Here is a 17,082-nt window from a genome sequence, read left to right on the forward strand (position 1 = left end):
CTATATATTCCTCACATCAGTAAAGAACTTAGATAAGTAGAGGCTTGCAAAAAGTGATAAGAACCTGGAACATTACTGAAAATATTGTGGAAAGTAGGTATTTCCTATTATTTGACCCTTCTTAGGATAAAGTTCAGATGGGTTAATTAAAAAGTAGCTTAGTGCAGAGCATCTGATTTCTCCAGTTATCTGAATAGATAGCCTTTAGGTGGGTCGACATAGATACTAACATGATCAGGCAGTTTGTCTGGAAGATTGTTTTCTGTGTGTGCAATTCTCAGAAGGGGCAGTGAAAGTGAATCAAAAGATGCAACTGCTCTTGTTATTACACTGTTTGCATGATGGGCTGCTGTAGCAATAGCAATAGCATTTAGACTTATATACTGCTTCACAGTGCTTTACAGTCCTCTCTAAGTGGTTTACAGAGTCAGCCTATTGCTCCCAACAATCTGGGTCCTCATTTTACCGACCTTTGAATGATGGAAGGTTGAGTCAACCTTGAGCCAGGGAGACTCAAACTGCTGAACTGCTGGCAGCCGGCAATCAGCAGAAGTAGCCTGCAGTACTGCATTCTAACCACTGCGCCACCACGGCTCTGGGAGTTCCCTGGGAATGATACAAAGAGAACCAACCAAAGAAGTTTCTAGTAATTCAAAGATACCTTTCTAAAAAGTTGTGCCAAGATAATGCACTGCAGCAAAATGGAAAGTCAATTAGATATTCTCAGCGAGCATTGAACAATCTGCTCCTGGAGCTGCCCAGCAGACTTCACCTAAATAAACTGGATGTGGTGGACTCTGATCACTCTCCCAAAGAGAGTTCTTGTCAGCAATATGCTTTGATTCTTCTGGAAGTAATCACTAATGGTTACCAGTTGGTGTTTTATTAAAAAGTTATGGCAATCAGCACAGCTCCTTAGGGCCAGTTGTTTTCCTGGATAAGTGACTGTGGGGAGGAAAAATGGGTCAGCTCAGCTCTCCTGGCAAGACTGCAACTGATGAAGAGGATGCTGCCATTTCATGTGCTCCAAATATTTTTAGCGCTGTTTTACATAAGGAAGCACAGCTTTTCTAGTGAATTGTTTCCAGGACATTCAGAGTAAATCAGAGGAGTTGGGTTGAGATCTGTCAGTTGTACATTCAGGACAGTGATGACATTCAAATTTTTTCCTACCGGATTCTGTGGGCGTGGCTTGGTGGAGGGTGTCCTGTGACTGAGTGGGCATGACCCACTTGATGTCACTCATGCCCACGCCCACTCAGTCATATGAAACCCCAAGCCATGCCCACAGAACCCGGTAGGAAAAAATGTGTGTATGAGCACAAGAAGGGCTCATAGTGAATGCTGTGGCAGAGAATCTGAACTTTTCTCCCTCCATTCGCAGTGAAGCTGTTGCTCCCTTTATGGTCCTCCCTGGCCCCCTCCTTGCCGGGGGTCAAAGTACCTTAAAGGGACAGGCTGCAGCAGCTCCACTGTGAATGGAGGGAGAAAAGTTCAGATTCTCTCTGCTGCATTTAATGTTGAATTCTGTGGAATATTGAGCGGCCAGAAGGGCCCAGAGTGGCTGGAAGAGGTGAGTGGTGACCAGGCGAGCGGGTGAGCGGGCAGGTGTGGGTGGGGCCAACCGGGGTGATTTTTACTGGTTTGACGAACTGGTTCAAATCGTCCCTACCGGTTCGTCCAAGCCAGTCCGATCTGGTTGAATTTTACCCCTGATTCAGGAGCCACTCACATATCACTTAAGGTAAAGATAAAACATGGAAACAGCTTCTGAATTTTGTGCTTGATGTGGAAAAGAATGTAATTTTGACTTTGGGTTTTACAGATTAGACTGATAGATCTTTATAGAAATGACTTATTCATATTACTATGAAAAACAAAAAGCTGTAATTTGATGCTAATGCCTTAGATGCTAATGCAACAGAGAGAGTCAGACGTCAATGCTTCTTTTTCTTTTCTTTTCCCTATCTTTCCTCACTTCTCTTTTCCCTCCCCCCTCCCCCCTCACTGCTCTTTTATTTACTTTTGTATTTTGCATTTTATAATACTTAATAACTTAAATTAAAAAATGTTTTTTAAAAAAGGTAAAGCCAAGCCATGTTTTCAAGAAATCAAAAACCTCAAGGTGACAGCCACAACTACGCAAAGCCCTCTCCCCATTTTGTGCAGGTAAGAAAATGAGAATGTGTTTTGCACATCCAAGTTTCATAATGAACACAAATCTGCTCTTAAAGATGGTGAAACATCATAGTAACTGCTTTGCCCCGAATTTCATTCCTAGCAGCCATTTTTTTTTAATCAACTGCAATTCATAATCTGTTCCTTATTATTAAAGAAACACCAGAAAATATTTTACTGTCCTAAAGTAAGCTGCCACCTGGTCAAGATCTATTTCAGCTGTTCCCAGGAGCTCTGTAGCAACTTAACACATAATGTTTACTTAGGTTCCGGAATTTTTCTTTACTCTTGATCCTTAGCAGAACTTGCTCTTTCTTTTGCAATAGGAGCTGAATTGTCCTAATTTTCTTCACCCTCTTTTGAGCTTTGCAATGCAGAAAAGAGCAAGATGACAGTGTTTCAATCATGGCCTAGATATGAGATAAGGCAAACATCATGGAGAGCATCGAGGCTGCCAAGTCGCTTTGGTGTCCTATGAAGCCCTAATGACAAAAAGATTTACTTGGGTGTATCCTGCCTTTCTTCTAGGAATTGCAAGCAGCATTCCTAGTATTCCTTCTACCTTTTTCCCCACATAAGAAATATTTGGTACATTGGACTGAAAGTGACAGACCCTAAGTCACCTAGAAAGCTTCTGTAACTGAGGATGGACTTGAATTTGGCTATCCCTACATATTATTTATTTATTTATTTATTTATTTATTTATTTATTTATTTATTTATTTATTTATTTATTTATTTATTTATTATATTTCTATACCGCCTTTCTCCCATAGGACTCAAGGCGGTGTACAGTCAAGAAAAATATAGACACACAAACATCATAAAATTGCTAATTAAAATTATTACTTAGTTTGGTCAATTAAATAAAACCCAGAATTAGATAACATTTAAATTAGATAACATTATGGCCCTCCTTTGCTAGCACATAAAGTGGCATAAAATTAACAAAGACATTTTGGAGATATAATTCATCCCTGAGTAGTAATACTTTACTACAGCCTTCCCTAAAGGTAAAGGTAAAGGTAAAGGTTTCCCTCGCACATATGTGCTAGTTGTTCTTGACTCTAGGGGATGGTGCTCATCTCCGTTTCAAAGCCAAAGAGCTAGAACTGTCCGAAGACGTTTCCGTGATCATGTGGCCAACAACGCTGTTACCTTCCCATAAAAGGTGGTCCCTATTTTTCTACTTGCATTTTTTATGTCCTTTCAAACTGCTAGGTTGGCAGAAGCTGGGACAAGTAACGGGAGCTTACCCCGTTATGCGGCAGTAGAGATTCGAACTGCCGAACTGCCAACCTTTCAATCGACAAGCTCAGCATCTTAGCCACTGAGCCACAAGCAATTCAGAAATTTTAAACATCTAGAGGTGTGATGGAATGATGGAAAGACCTTGGGAGACTGGGCCCAGAAATGATGGCAAGAGAATGGCCAGATAGGAGCCAGTACAGCCTGCAATTGCATAGTGGACATGGTAAGAGACTCAGAAGGGACCCCCTCTAATATTCCAGGCTGTCAAGGCCAGTGGAAGGGTGGGTGGGTGGAGAGGAAGAACTGCACTTTCAGACTTGCAAGGTCATTTTATATTGACAGTTGTCAATATAATTTTATACTGACAATGACCTAACTCCCAGTGGTTGTTCCTTTCAGGCAGCTTTGACTATTTCCAGAATATCGAGTTTGGGGAAGGATCTGATTGATACACATAAATCTGTTTAGATCAGTGTTTCTCAACCTTGGAAGCTTGAAGATGGGTGGACTTCAACTCCCAGAATCCCCCAGCCACCCATCTTCAAGCTACCAAGGTTGAGAGACACTGGGTTAGATGCTTCCAGAAATACAAAATATTGAATATTCCAGTTTTATTGGAATTTGTAAGTAACAGCCAGGCCCCCTGGTGGTGAAATATTTTTGTTTTCTCTACATTACTGGTTAAATAATCATGCTCTCTGATGTCAGGGCATTAGCTGTTCAGTCAGAAATATATTTAAAGTAGTTTAAATCACCATCTCACTTTGATTTACATCATAAGGAACCTGCCAGAATTTGACTAATTGATGCATTATAAAAAGGCTGAGAGAGAAATGAGTGTAATTTGAGTCCAAGTTTGTTGTAGTGGTAAAGGTGCTAGCTAGGGGTGGGTTCCACTTACTACCAGTTCCCAGTGGGAGTGCATGTGCAGATCACCCATGATGACATCGTGGTGGGTGGGCGGAGCCTCCCACCGGTTTTACTACCAGTTCTATAGAACTGGACTGAACCAGGAGCAACCCACCACTGGTGCTAGCCTAGAACCAGGTGACCGTGAATCTACTCCCACCTTAGGCATAAAAGCTGGCTGGGTGACTTTGGGCCAGTCAGTCTCTCTTATCCCAAGCACTGCACTGGCTGTTGTGCGGAAAAAGAGGATGAGAAAGGAGTATTATATGCGTTTGCCATCTTGACTTAAGATAGGAATTTCTTAAAGGTAACTGTAGCATCACAGAATCATGCAGTTGGAAGAGGTCATATAACTGAGTCCAACCCATGTTTCCATAAAGGAATCAAAATAAAGTAGTCCTTACGCATGGTTATTAAGCCTACACTTTTCATTGGGCAGCACGCCATCTCACTAGGAACTTGGTTCAACTCTGGAATTCCATCTACAGTTCACTGGAATCACATCTGCATTCTTGATCGCTACTGACTGCTATCCCGATTTTATGTAATAAAAATATTTATTCTCAGCTACGAATCTGGAGAAAGAACAAAACTCCCGCTCACTCAGACATGCCATGTTGGTTTGATATATTATTGGCAGTCTCAGCAATGAAAGAATATAAAAACAGCACACTTATCTCATACTCTTAGATGACCAAAAGAACTTAGACTGTATTTCAGAAGGCATTGTCTCCAAGAATGAACTTCAAAGCTCACCCAAAAGCAAATGTTTGCTTATAAGGGCAACTTCCTGGCAAACACAGATGCTCATAGTCCCTAAGGTTTTTGCATCTTCCACAGGATATAATTTTTTAGGCTGTTTTTCTTCTGGCATTATTGATTAAATGGCCTTATCTCTGCAATAGAAAGTGAAGTTTGACAAATTCTGTGCTAAGTGATATTTACTAACCCTTCAAAGATTGACAGGACTGAGTAAGTGACTGGGTAGAGTTGGGACTATGGTCATAAAAACATGTTAAAAACAAGGCATTTATTCTGGGTGTGAGATAAAGCAGGTACACATTAGGGCAGTGATAGCGAACCTTTTCGGCAGTGAGTGCCCAAACCAGAACGTGCATGCGCCAGAACCCAAGAAGCTCAAAGAGCTCATCTTCTGGTTTCTGGCATGCACATGTGACCCGGCCAACTGGTCTTCGTGCATGCCGGAGCCCCAGAAATCCGAAGACCAGCTGGCCATGTGCATATGCGCACCAGTCACCTGGTCTTCTGGTTTCTGGGGCTCCAGCATGCGCAAAGATCAGCTGGCTGGCACACATGTGCACGCCAGAAATCAGAAGAGTAGCTGAGATGGCATGCATGCCTACAGAGAGGGCTCTGCGTGCCACCTCTGGCACATGTGCCATAGGTTCACCATCATGGCATTAGGGAAACCATCCCCATGAATGTCTGAACCCAGTCCATAGACTTGCTGTAGTGACAAAATATACTGGAAGAACTGTGAAAAGTGTGAAGTGTTGATGCAGAGTCTCTGCTATACAGTAAAAAAAATATGTCCATCTAGTAAAGCATTTTGTCTTCCTTTCTTTCCGTTAGGTACAGTTATCTCAGAAGGACTATACTGTATAATGCAAAATAAAAGGATTTCATACTTCTAAGCAGACTTGAAGGACTGTTTTTATTTTATCTATAGTACTGATCTTGGAAATGTTCCAAGATAGTTTAACCATTTGTGGGTTATTCCGTGAGTAGGAAATCCCTTTCTTACTATTTTTATGATTAAAATAGGATGTGCGTATGTTGTATACACATTACTATTCATAACGTGGTTCTTTTTATTCAGGGTAAAAACAACGACAGGAAACAAAAAAGAAATAAAACTATAATAAACTAATAAAATTTAACTTATGAGTTAGAAGAAAAGAAAAACATCAGATGGATATCAACATTGAACACATGCATACCTCATTGCTCTTCATGGGTTTGGTCAGTCGAAGAGTTCACATAATGCTTTGTTGGATAGAAAAGATATATTTAGGTTACCTGCATTAGTCCTAGATATGCCCCATGTGGCATTCCCTGTCTCAAATTTGGCCAATAGGACACATTATCCAGCTGCATAAATTGATCTTTGCACAAATAGCCTTATCAGACATATTAGGAAGTAACTGTTCAGGACATAGTAATTAGCATCATCAACACAAGTTGGTTGCACATCTGTTATTTCCCCCTTCCCACTTCTTGCCTTTGTCATCCTTTTGTGTCTATGAATCTCTTGGTGCAGCACCCTTAATTTTCTTTCATGCTCAGCTTATTCAGTCTTTCCTCTTTTATCTGGTGTATTTATATCTGCTGCATAAATTGTTCTTCTCCTAATCTTTTCCTCTTCAATACTTTTCCAGCCGATTGGTGTATATGGGCATAGGTCCATTGCAGCAAACAGAAGCTCAGCCTGTAAATCCTTACACTAAACCCTCCTCTCTCTAAGGAGGAATCTCTTGCCGAGACTGCTGCTCCAGAGTGATGATGAGATTCTAAGAGGAAACTTGCCCGTCAGAAATCCTGACCAATCAGCACAATCTAGGGGAGGGGTTTTAAGCATACGCTGAAAGTTGCCTGGAGGCTGGCAAGAGCATCTCTTCAGTGTTCAGTTAGTTGCTGTTTCCAGCTCTTGCACAGCAGCTTCAGCGGCTAACCATCACTGAATCCAGGGCAACCAGTGGGGCCAGGCAACTTTCTGGAGGAGGAGAGAGATCAGAAAGATCAGTGTCAGTGTGAAAGAGTTGACAAATCTGTAGCACGAAGATGATGGCATGTACAGAGATGCTGACAATGTGTTTGCTCTCTGCCAAACATGCTTACCACATGAAAGCTACAGAGACCCCGCAGCACTATGACAAGGGATTAGCAATTTTTCACGATGTAAGTAGTTGCATAGTGCATGCTTTCTATATTTTGTTCATAGAGTGGTTTTAGCTTGGGCTGTCAACAATATCTGTATATATGTATATTTGACCTGACGTTCTTCTCCCCAGTAGTTCCCATTTGAGTTTTCTGAAATGTTGTAGCATAAAACTTGATTTTTTTAAAAGAACTTATTAAGCATCAAGAAAGAAAGCAAACAAAACTCTTACATTTCTGCTTAGAAACTCTCCATTCTATACTTTTGCAGCGAAATGTGTATCTGTATACACAGCACAGAGATTACAAGCCAGGAAAGTCAGAAATTGAATGTTAAAAAAGGGAGGAAAAAGAACTTAGTTCCCATCTTCCCTATAAATATAGTCTATGATTTTGAGTAACTGGTGGTTGATAGGAGGGCTTTCCTTCCTAAAATGGGACTATGAGTGCTCTGTGTCTTTTAGGTCTGTCCTCCTGAAATATTTCAGCTCCATTCATTTTTGCCCCTCATTGTCCTGAAACTAATTTATATTTCTTTCTGACCCTAGTTTTAAAATAGAAATGCTAAATAAAATCAGATTTATGCATTTTCTTTTATGCTGTAGCCCAGTATTAATAAATGTGATTAATAAGAGAAAATGGATAGACGTTGATAGAAAGTCATGAAGTATTCAGGTTTCATTTTTGACAAGTGGGATTGCAATTACAGCAACCAAAATATGTAAATTAATAAAGCATTATATCTACTTATACAAAAGTTAGAAAATCCAGATGTTTTAGAGAACTCCCAACATCTGTTGGCTGGAGATGATGAGTTGAAGTCCAAAATCTATCAAGGATATCAGCTTTCCACCAGGTATCAGCATTATAGGCAATGTAGATCCAAAGAAATCATGGCATGACTCCTTGTAGGCATAGCCATGTTGCAGCAAAGAATTTTGAAGCATTTTGAAGAATGTTAATATTTGTCTGGATATAATAAAAACATGCACTTGTTAACACCTGATATAAACTGCAATAGATTGAGATGTATTTTTTTTTAACCTAGTAGTTTTTAATTAGCTAAATGAGAACTTTTTTTTCAGGAGATAAACAAGAAGAGGAAGCACTAATTACTATAAAATTATACAATTATCAGTAGCAAATTGTGTTTGTGTATTGGGGAGTCACTGAATGTACCCAAGGACTAAATCATATGTTATATGAATGAAGGATGAAGAAAGAGACTAGTAGGATTCAGACTATATCAGAAGTGAGCAAGGCAGGGAGCTTACGACAAAGGTGCAAGGTGCCACTTCACAAAGTTTCCTGTCTTCATTTAAGAATAAAACACATTTCATTGTCAGTGAAAGAATGGCCTTTCTAAGGGCTGACATTCCAAATTTTAGACCATTTAAGGGAGAGAAGGGCCTATAAGGTTTAATTTTCAAGACTAGAATTACCTCAACCACTGCAGATAATTAATACATTAAAATTCCTTTCGTTCTGGAAGTTTCTGGCACACAAATCTGTGTTGCCTTGAGGTTCCATCTCAGATGTTGGCCAGTTTTTTTTTTCTGCACATTTTATGATCATTTCTGTGAGCTCTTTCATCCCTAGAACTGCTGGCACAGAAAAGGCAATAAAGACTTCGTAAAGCTTTCCAAATGTTGGAAGTGCTTTATGTGATAAATAACCAAGATGCTGTATTCCTAGTATTTGTAAATCACTTTTTGGTTACAAATGCTAATCTAGGTTTATAGTATCAAGCTAGGGAAAGCCTGCAAAGTATGGCTTCTGAATTCTTTCCAACATCTTTACCTGCAGTGATCATACAAAGTGTTAGAATATATGAGAGTTTATGTTTTTACTCTATTCATATACTGTATCTGTGCACGCTGTGGGTAGGTGTGCACTGGGAAGGACAGAGCAGGTTGTCTACACTTTACTCTAGATCAAGGCTGTCTAATCTCAGCCACTTTAAGATCTGTGGACTTCAATTCCCAGAATTCCTCAGCCAGCATGGCATGGCATGGCAAGCGTGGCTAGGGAATTTTGGGAATTGAGGTCCACAAGATGACAAATTTAGCATGAAGATGATGGCATCTACAGAGGCTGAGTGGGGATATCTGAGAGTTGAAGTCCACAAGTCTTAAAGTGGCCAAGGTTGGACACCCCAATCTAGATCATGTGACTAAGAAGAAGAGGAAATAGCAGCAGCAATCTTAAGATGCAGCCCCGCTTCCAAGAAATGCAGAAGAATGTTTTTCTTACAGCTGCCAACCAGATTCCCACCCCCCTTCCCTTGCCATTTTCAGAGATTGTCTTTCTTTTGCTGGCTTAATTCCTGTGACGGGCAGACAGATGGACAACCTCTTTTACACAATTTCATTCCAATAGTTTGGAAAGAATAAAAATGTGCATTACGATAAACGTAAAAACTGAACAACTACAAATCACCAAGTAATAGCAATTGTTGTTCTGTACGATGCTTTCAAGTCTGAAATACTATTTGGGAAAATAATGTAATGTGTTTTAGTTATGTACTCTTTATATCATCATCATCATCATCATCATCATCATCATCATCATCATCATCATTGATGATGTTTCTATGCTTGTGTGTTGCCCAGAATCTGCAGGTTACAAAACTGTAAGATACATACAGAAATAATACAGGTAATCCTCAATTTACAACCATTCATTTAGTGACCATTCAAAGTTAAAATGGCACTGAAGAAAGTGACTTACACCAGTGGTGGGATTCAATTTTTTTTACTACTGGTTCTGTGGGCGTGGCTTGGTGGGCGTGGCTTGGTGGGCGTGGCAGGGGGAGGTTACTGCAAAATCCCCATTCCTGATCAGCTGGGACTCGGGAGGCAGAGAATAGAGGGAGGTGGGGGCAGTCAGAGGTGGTACTTACCGGTTCTCCGAACTACTCAAAATTTCCGCTACTGGTTCTCCAGAACTGGTCAGAACCTGCTGATACCACCTTTACTTATGACCATTTTTCATACTTACGACCATTGCAGCATCACTAGTCATGTGATCAAAATTTGGACACATGGCAACTGGCATGTATTTAACTTAATAACTGCAGTAATTCACTTAACTGTGACAAGAAAGATCATAAAATGGGGCAAAACCCACTTAACAACCGTCTTGGGCTCAATTGTGGTTGTAAATTGAGGACTACCTGTAGTTGTCATGTATGATAAAATGAATAATGAAGTAAAAGGCTTTTATGCAGTTGATACATTTGCTCCATAATAGTGTAAGGATGGCTTCTTTTCCTAGCCCAGATATAGAAGAGTCTGCCTGTATTTCCCCAAACTTTTCTCCTAGCCTGTTTTATCCTCGACATTCATGATCGAGTAGACATTTCTGAAAAGATCAACTTTTATTAAAATTTGCATGAATTCATTTACAGTTCCATCCAGAATCAGAATTCTGTAATTGTGTGGATGTTTAGCCAAAGCTGGTAAAAATTTCACCAGAGAACTTTAATGGGGAAGTATCACAAATTGGATGAGAAGAACATGGTGGCACCCTCCATTTTCTCTTCCTTTAATATGCCATATTGTAACTTTAGATGGGAGTTAAAATGTTAAAATAAGAGCTCATTCTTTCATCAGTTAGTGATAATTATTAGTTGGACGCCTGTGAGCTTTGCCTAGGGTGAAAAAAATACTTTTTGCTAGGTGTTTAATTTTAAGCTCCTAATAAAATAAGATAAAAGATGTAAGCTTTAAAATTCTTCTGCACTCATATTTTTTAAAAAATATGGTGAACATTTGACAAATACATTTGCAGCTAAGTTGTTCAATTTATCACTGCATTGTTAAATTATTATGTTTCAAACACTTAAGACATTTTTCTATATAAATAAATGTAGGCTTGAAATTTGGTGCATATTTATCTTGGAGTTACGCTTCCTGTATACAACCGGAATTGCTTTCCAAGGGAAAAGTTCTAGCATTATACTTTTAAGAATTACAAGAATGTAGTGATTCTGACAGTTCCAAACTTTTGTTAGTACAGTATCTTCCCTACTTGTGAGTACAAGCGGGAATCAGTTTTTTGTGTTTGATTCCATGGTACAGGTAATAGCTTAAAGCCTATAACTACATAAATGCAAAGCTGGTAAAAGTCAGACATTTTACTCTAGTTGCATCAATGCTGTGAAGAATTGCCAGTTTTATTTTAGAATCTCTCTCTTTTAGAGACTGATTTAACTTTATAATCAAGAGGTATCAGTTGCAAAAATGTTGCTACCCATTGAAGCAAGTATATCAGATTTTGGTATTTGGAGAAAATTAAACACAGATTTCTCTTTGAGAAAGTGCATAGAATAGTTTCTTCTTTCATATAAGTGATTTAAAAGTTGCCTATGACCATAAATACTAGGCAATATCTATTGGAAAGAACTTAAGAAATGGCTCAATTTTAAAAAGAAAATAATTTTAAGGAAGCATAATAACATACTATTAGGAACTATATGCACCCACAGATAAAAGAGGCAACAGTACAATAAGCTACTTAATAAATAATTATTATTTCACCAAGCAGTATCCCATTGCAACAAAATTTAAGCTAAACATTTTTAGATGTATAGCAAATGGTCCCTATTGAGCAGTTTCATATTCTAGAAATGTCAGGATTGGAAAATGAGTGTATAATTCTATACAAACGTAAATAGAAGTAAGTTATCTGAATACATAGACATATTCTTGTAAAACACATTAAATTATCTTACTTGGCTAGAAGCAGAAGTAAAGTAGTGGTTATTAGTAACTGTTAATATAGTAGTTGATGTAGCATTTAGGGACAGAAGGTATTTAAAAAGATTTAAAGAATTTAAAAATATATGGCATTTAAAAATTAAAGTAATTTAAGTATTAGCTCAAATACAAAAATTTCAATATCTCAAAGTTATATTTTCTATGGTATAGAAAGATCTTGCAAAAACGTAATATAAATAAACTAACAAAAAGTTCATATACAAATTAAAACAATAACAAACCATTAATAAATAAAATTAACAAAACACACTGAAGCATCAGTGATGAATAAAGGTATGCTGTTGAGTCAAATGGAAATAACTGAGTATTTTTTTAAAATGGAAGACAATTTCTATAGAAAGCTCTTTAAATTATCTATGAGAAAGAATGATCTTCATTGACATAATGGAAGGGGAGCCATGTAAGTCTATGGTGGCTAAAAAAACTGAAGGAATCTCGTTGTACCATTTCAGACCAACAAATGTTATTTAAAAAGTTTTTTTCTTTTCTTTCTTTTCTTCTTTTTTTCTTTCTCTTTCTTTTTAATGAGCTGCAGTTCACTTAATCAGAAACAGAGTAGCTAGACCAATGAAGGATTTAAATTAGGATGCCTAGAGATGGGCAAGAAAATAGGTTAACCAGCCTTTTAACTTTTCTTGTCATAGTGACTGTGAGAATGCATTGTACTAAGCCATAATGAGATTTATTTTGGGTTGGGACTTTTGGGAGTTTCAGTCCAATACAGTATATCAACAGAGAGTTAGGCTATTTTATTATCTAAAACTGAAGAGATAGTAATGGCTACCAGAGGGATATTGTCTCTTGGATTAGGACTAATTAATCCATTCTCTCCATGGTGATGTTTGTAAGATAACAAGATAATTAATGATAATGGGGTTATACATAGCTCCTTTGTTGAGGCAAAAGTATAAGCGGGATGAAAATTAATAGAATAGCAGAGAGTTTATGATGATTTTAGGGCTTATAAGAGGTGTGTTTCCAAATGTTTGCACTCTCCTACATAGAAGTTATGGAGAAGGGAAATTCACTAGCTGTATATGTGAATTTTCCTTGGAATGGGAAAACTTTTTTTTGTGGACAATTTGTTTTTAGAAAGGTCCAGAAGCTATTTCATGTTATCATGTTGTATGTTATCACAAGGAAAATTCAAATGCTGCTGAATTCATATCCATTTCCATGATGTTTTCTTGGCAGTAAAACAGATACAGTGTGCTTCCTTCCAGGATGTCTTCTTAATTCTAATCTATAGCTCTGAAATTTCTTATAGTGATTATCTAAGTTCAAAAGAAGTCCAAGCACACTTAATTTTGGGGTCATTTACTGAGATTAGTTAGATGCTACAAAGTAGATGGGAATATTCTTCAAAGATGACAGCCTCTCCTAATATGGCTTTATTAATCTATTTTAGCCATTTATCAATAGTTAAAAAGATTATAATATAAAACAGAACCAGTTTGGTCTAGTGGTTAAGGCATCAGGCTAGAAAGCAGGAGTGAATGAATTCAGGTTTTGCCTTAGCTATGAAAGCCAGCTGGGTGACCTTGGGCTAGTCACTCTCTCTGAACCTTACCAACCTCACAGGGTTGTTGTTGTGGGGAAAAATATGGGGAGGGAGGTGTGTTGGATATATTCAAAATAAGAAAATTATGATTTTAGTATATTGAACAAATATATTCAAGTAATTTATTTAGGAAACGATTTCTATTTTCTTTTAAATTGGAAAGATCAAGAAGACATGTTAGAATAACAAGTAAAATCACACTGTAGAAATTAGAAGTACAAAAGACAAACAGAAGAAAACATTTAAGCCCTGGCTAGGGTTCTTGTGTTTTTAGTGGGGTTTTTTAAAATTTGTTTTGCATAGCTATCATAAGAAGAATTTGCTAGATAAAGAATGGATTTGTGCAAAGTGGATGTGGGAACACAAAAGGTTTTTAAATTAAAGTGGAGAAAGAGCTCTAAAGGGATTCTTGAAGACCTTGAAGATTTATTTCCTGTATACAACAATTGGAGAGAAAGAGTCAACAACAGATAAAAAGAAATAAAATGCATGCACTCCTACTTGACAAGGAAATTGCTCTGAATGCATAGGGAAGCTTCAGAGGCACACATTTCTCTAGAGATAGAAGAGAGGGTTCAAAAGATTAGTTTTCCGAAGGATCCTGTTCAATCAGCTTCTTGGAGCACTATATGGCTCTGCGCAGTCTGTGAAACTACTAAGGCTTCCATAGAAGGGCGTTTTTGTGGCATCTTTCTCTGGGAAGCTGGAAGAAAATAGAAAACAGAGCTTTGATCTCTGGGGCATCCATTTCTATTTGTCTAAGAAGATGGATTTGCCCAAAGAGAATCAGTGGATGATCGTCCAAATTGCTGGACTTGAGTGACTGCAGTTATAGAACTCACAGCAAATTGCAGCACAGATTGACTGGCTTCAGTCCACCCAAATAATGCGCTAGAATAATCATGTCAGTGTTGGGGGGAACAGTATTAGCTAGAGGTACTTGACCGACCCATTAACTAAATATTTCACTTTTGATCAAATTAATGCATGCTCACTTATACTGAGGAAGATGATCTGGTAGGCTCAGGACCCTGTCATGGACACATATTCAACCCAAATAAACCATTGCTGAAAGAATATTTTAAAATATCATCCAAAATCAAGATTAGAGGATAATACTCCTTGCACAATGTACAGCTCTTGTCTTTTAGAATACAGATAGTCACCTGTACCTTTTTACTTTCCTTTTACAGATTCAGAATGAGGGCAGGGCAGACTTATTTTTAAATTTAGGTCCAATAGTTTTACATGGAAAGTTACATAGAATGTAACCTTCATCAAGTGAGTGCTCTGTGACAGTAAGTTTGGGATCGTATTTTGTTTAACATAAACATATTGGCCATATGCTTTAATGCATGCATCTCTTTTCCTTTTAAAATGTGTTCCAAGTCACATTCTTAATGTTTTATATAAAAGGGCAGCTACAAAGTCCTGATCAAGAATATAATGTAATCTGGGAACTTGTCTCGTACAGAAAGACACTCAAATGTTTATTGGAAACCACAAATTTGGAGCCAACAGTAGCTCATGAGAGCAGATTTTGGAAAGAAATTATTGTGAGGTTGTAGCCCATATCATCTTCCCTTTAAATGCTCTTTTTTCATAAGGAGCATGGCTTTCAGGTTACAGGTAATATCTAGCTCTATAGCAATAGCACTTAGATTTATATAATGCTTTACAGTCCTCTCTAAGCAGTTTACGGAGTCAGCATATTGCTCCCAACAATTTGGGTCCTCATTTTAACCACCTCGGAAGGATGGAAGGCTGAGTCAACCTTGAGCCTGGTGAGATTTGAACTGCCAAATTGCAAGCAGATGGCAGTCAGCAGAAGTAGCCTGCATTACTGCACTCTAACCACTGCATCACCGCGGCTCACATATATATACCTGTGAATAGGAGGAAATGCTAAAGGTAGTAGAGTTGAAGCTGGCAGAGGAATAATCCTATGGGGTTTGTAGGAAAAAGGAGCTATAAATTTAATGGTTCTGTGCACTTTCTTCCAAGACAGGCCAGCATGATTCTACCATGGCCTTTGCTATCAGCGCTCAACTTGACTTTTATCTGTTAAGAATAATCTAGATGGGGGGGAGGGATAAAAGAAAAGGGGGCAGGTGATCATTGAGTAAGTGCCAACTTTAAGGGAATGACCTGTTTGCCCATATTGCACAGCACGTGATACAACGGGACATTGGCACGGCAAGTCTAGGTGAAGCAGGAGAGGAAAAGGTGGAAGAGTTGACAGGAAGATGAATGCGAGTGCTGTCCAATTGCACCAGTGTGCATCAGCATGACTCTGGTTTAGTTAATGAAGCTTGTACAAAGGAAGCACATTACTTCGTTGCAATTAATCAGTCTACATGACTATCTTGCTAATTAGCGCTGAACATCTTGAATTTTGGCTAACATCCCCGCTATAATGCAAATTATGTTTGTTTCTTAAGCAGGTAGATTCTAGAAAAGTAAACTCTGCTTTTTAGATTAAATGAAGATGGGGAAAGGTCATACCCAACCTATTGCACACATGCAAACATACAAATATACATGCATGTGTACATGTTTATGTACATGTGTATACATACATACACACACCAGACACACACATCTCATACTTAATGGTATGATTTTGCTATATGAAGTACTTTATAACAAAAAAATATGTAACTGTTAAAATAAATTTCAGTTGCAAGAGTACCTCTGCCCAATATCAAAGCCAAAGAGCTCCACTAAGGTTCTGGAATGAATGAAAGTCCTTTGCCTACTACTGTATTCATGAAATTCTTAATGTGGGGCAGTAAATCAGTCCTTCAGAAGACTCTAGTAGAACCATCAGGAAACTAATATGAAAATAGAATTTTCCAATTTTTGCTATTACGGTATTTACGTTTGATTCAATCTATAGTAATGATAGATACCAAATTTGCATCTATTTTATGTATGCTAATGTGATACCACATTTATGGTATACTGAAATGGAAGAATACAAATAATAGTTATATAGCTGAGTCTGATTTGAAAGAAATGTAGCTATTTGTAATGCTCATATTAATTCTCATAAGTGATAAGTAAAGTGGGCTTTTTGTATTGCTTCAAAAGTCTGCAAAGACAGTTTGGGTAGAGGAGAAAAACAATTATTGTGACAATTATTGATTCAAATAGTATTATTTAGATACATGGTACTTACCTTAAAAATAATACTTGCACAGAAAAATAAATCATACATTTTCTGCATACCAGCTTAATATATCATTTTCATTCTTTTCCTGAAAACAGACCTTGTGAAATAGGAATTCTGATATGTTCTTAAGAAGCACTAAACCATTTTTAGATAATGGTTTTAAAATGATTGAAAATTTAAAAATGGGCCCACCTGCCCTCCCTCCCCAAAGCAAACAAACAAAAGAAAGAAAAAATAAAGATAACTTGCCTTGATAGAAAACAACTCGCTAGCCAAAAGGATGGTGGGGGAATTGAACATAACCTATAACGGTGATGGCGAACATTTTA

At 37.9% G+C, this 17,082-nt stretch overlaps 1 protein-coding gene across 2 annotated transcripts in view; it reads left to right on the forward strand.

Annotated features, from left to right (window-relative positions):
* The first annotated feature begins 6,953 nt into the window (after positions 1 to 6,953).
* Positions 6,954 to 17,082, forward strand: part of NECAB3 (N-terminal EF-hand calcium binding protein 3) — a 95,617-nt gene continuing 85,488 nt past the window's right edge. For both annotated transcript variants that reach the window (XM_034414046.3, XM_034414045.3), the window contains exon 1: positions 6,954 to 7,257. In XM_034414046.3, coding sequence (XP_034269937.1) covers positions 7,141 to 7,257 — 117 coding nt within the window. In that variant the 5' untranslated portion in view covers positions 6,954 to 7,140. The remainder of the gene's footprint in view (positions 7,258 to 17,082) is intronic.

This window comes from Pantherophis guttatus, chromosome 3 (genome assembly GCF_059756535.1).
Source record: "Pantherophis guttatus breed Tessera chromosome 3, ASM5975653v1, whole genome shotgun sequence".
NCBI classification, from domain to species: domain Eukaryota; kingdom Metazoa; phylum Chordata; class Lepidosauria; order Squamata; family Colubridae; genus Pantherophis; species Pantherophis guttatus.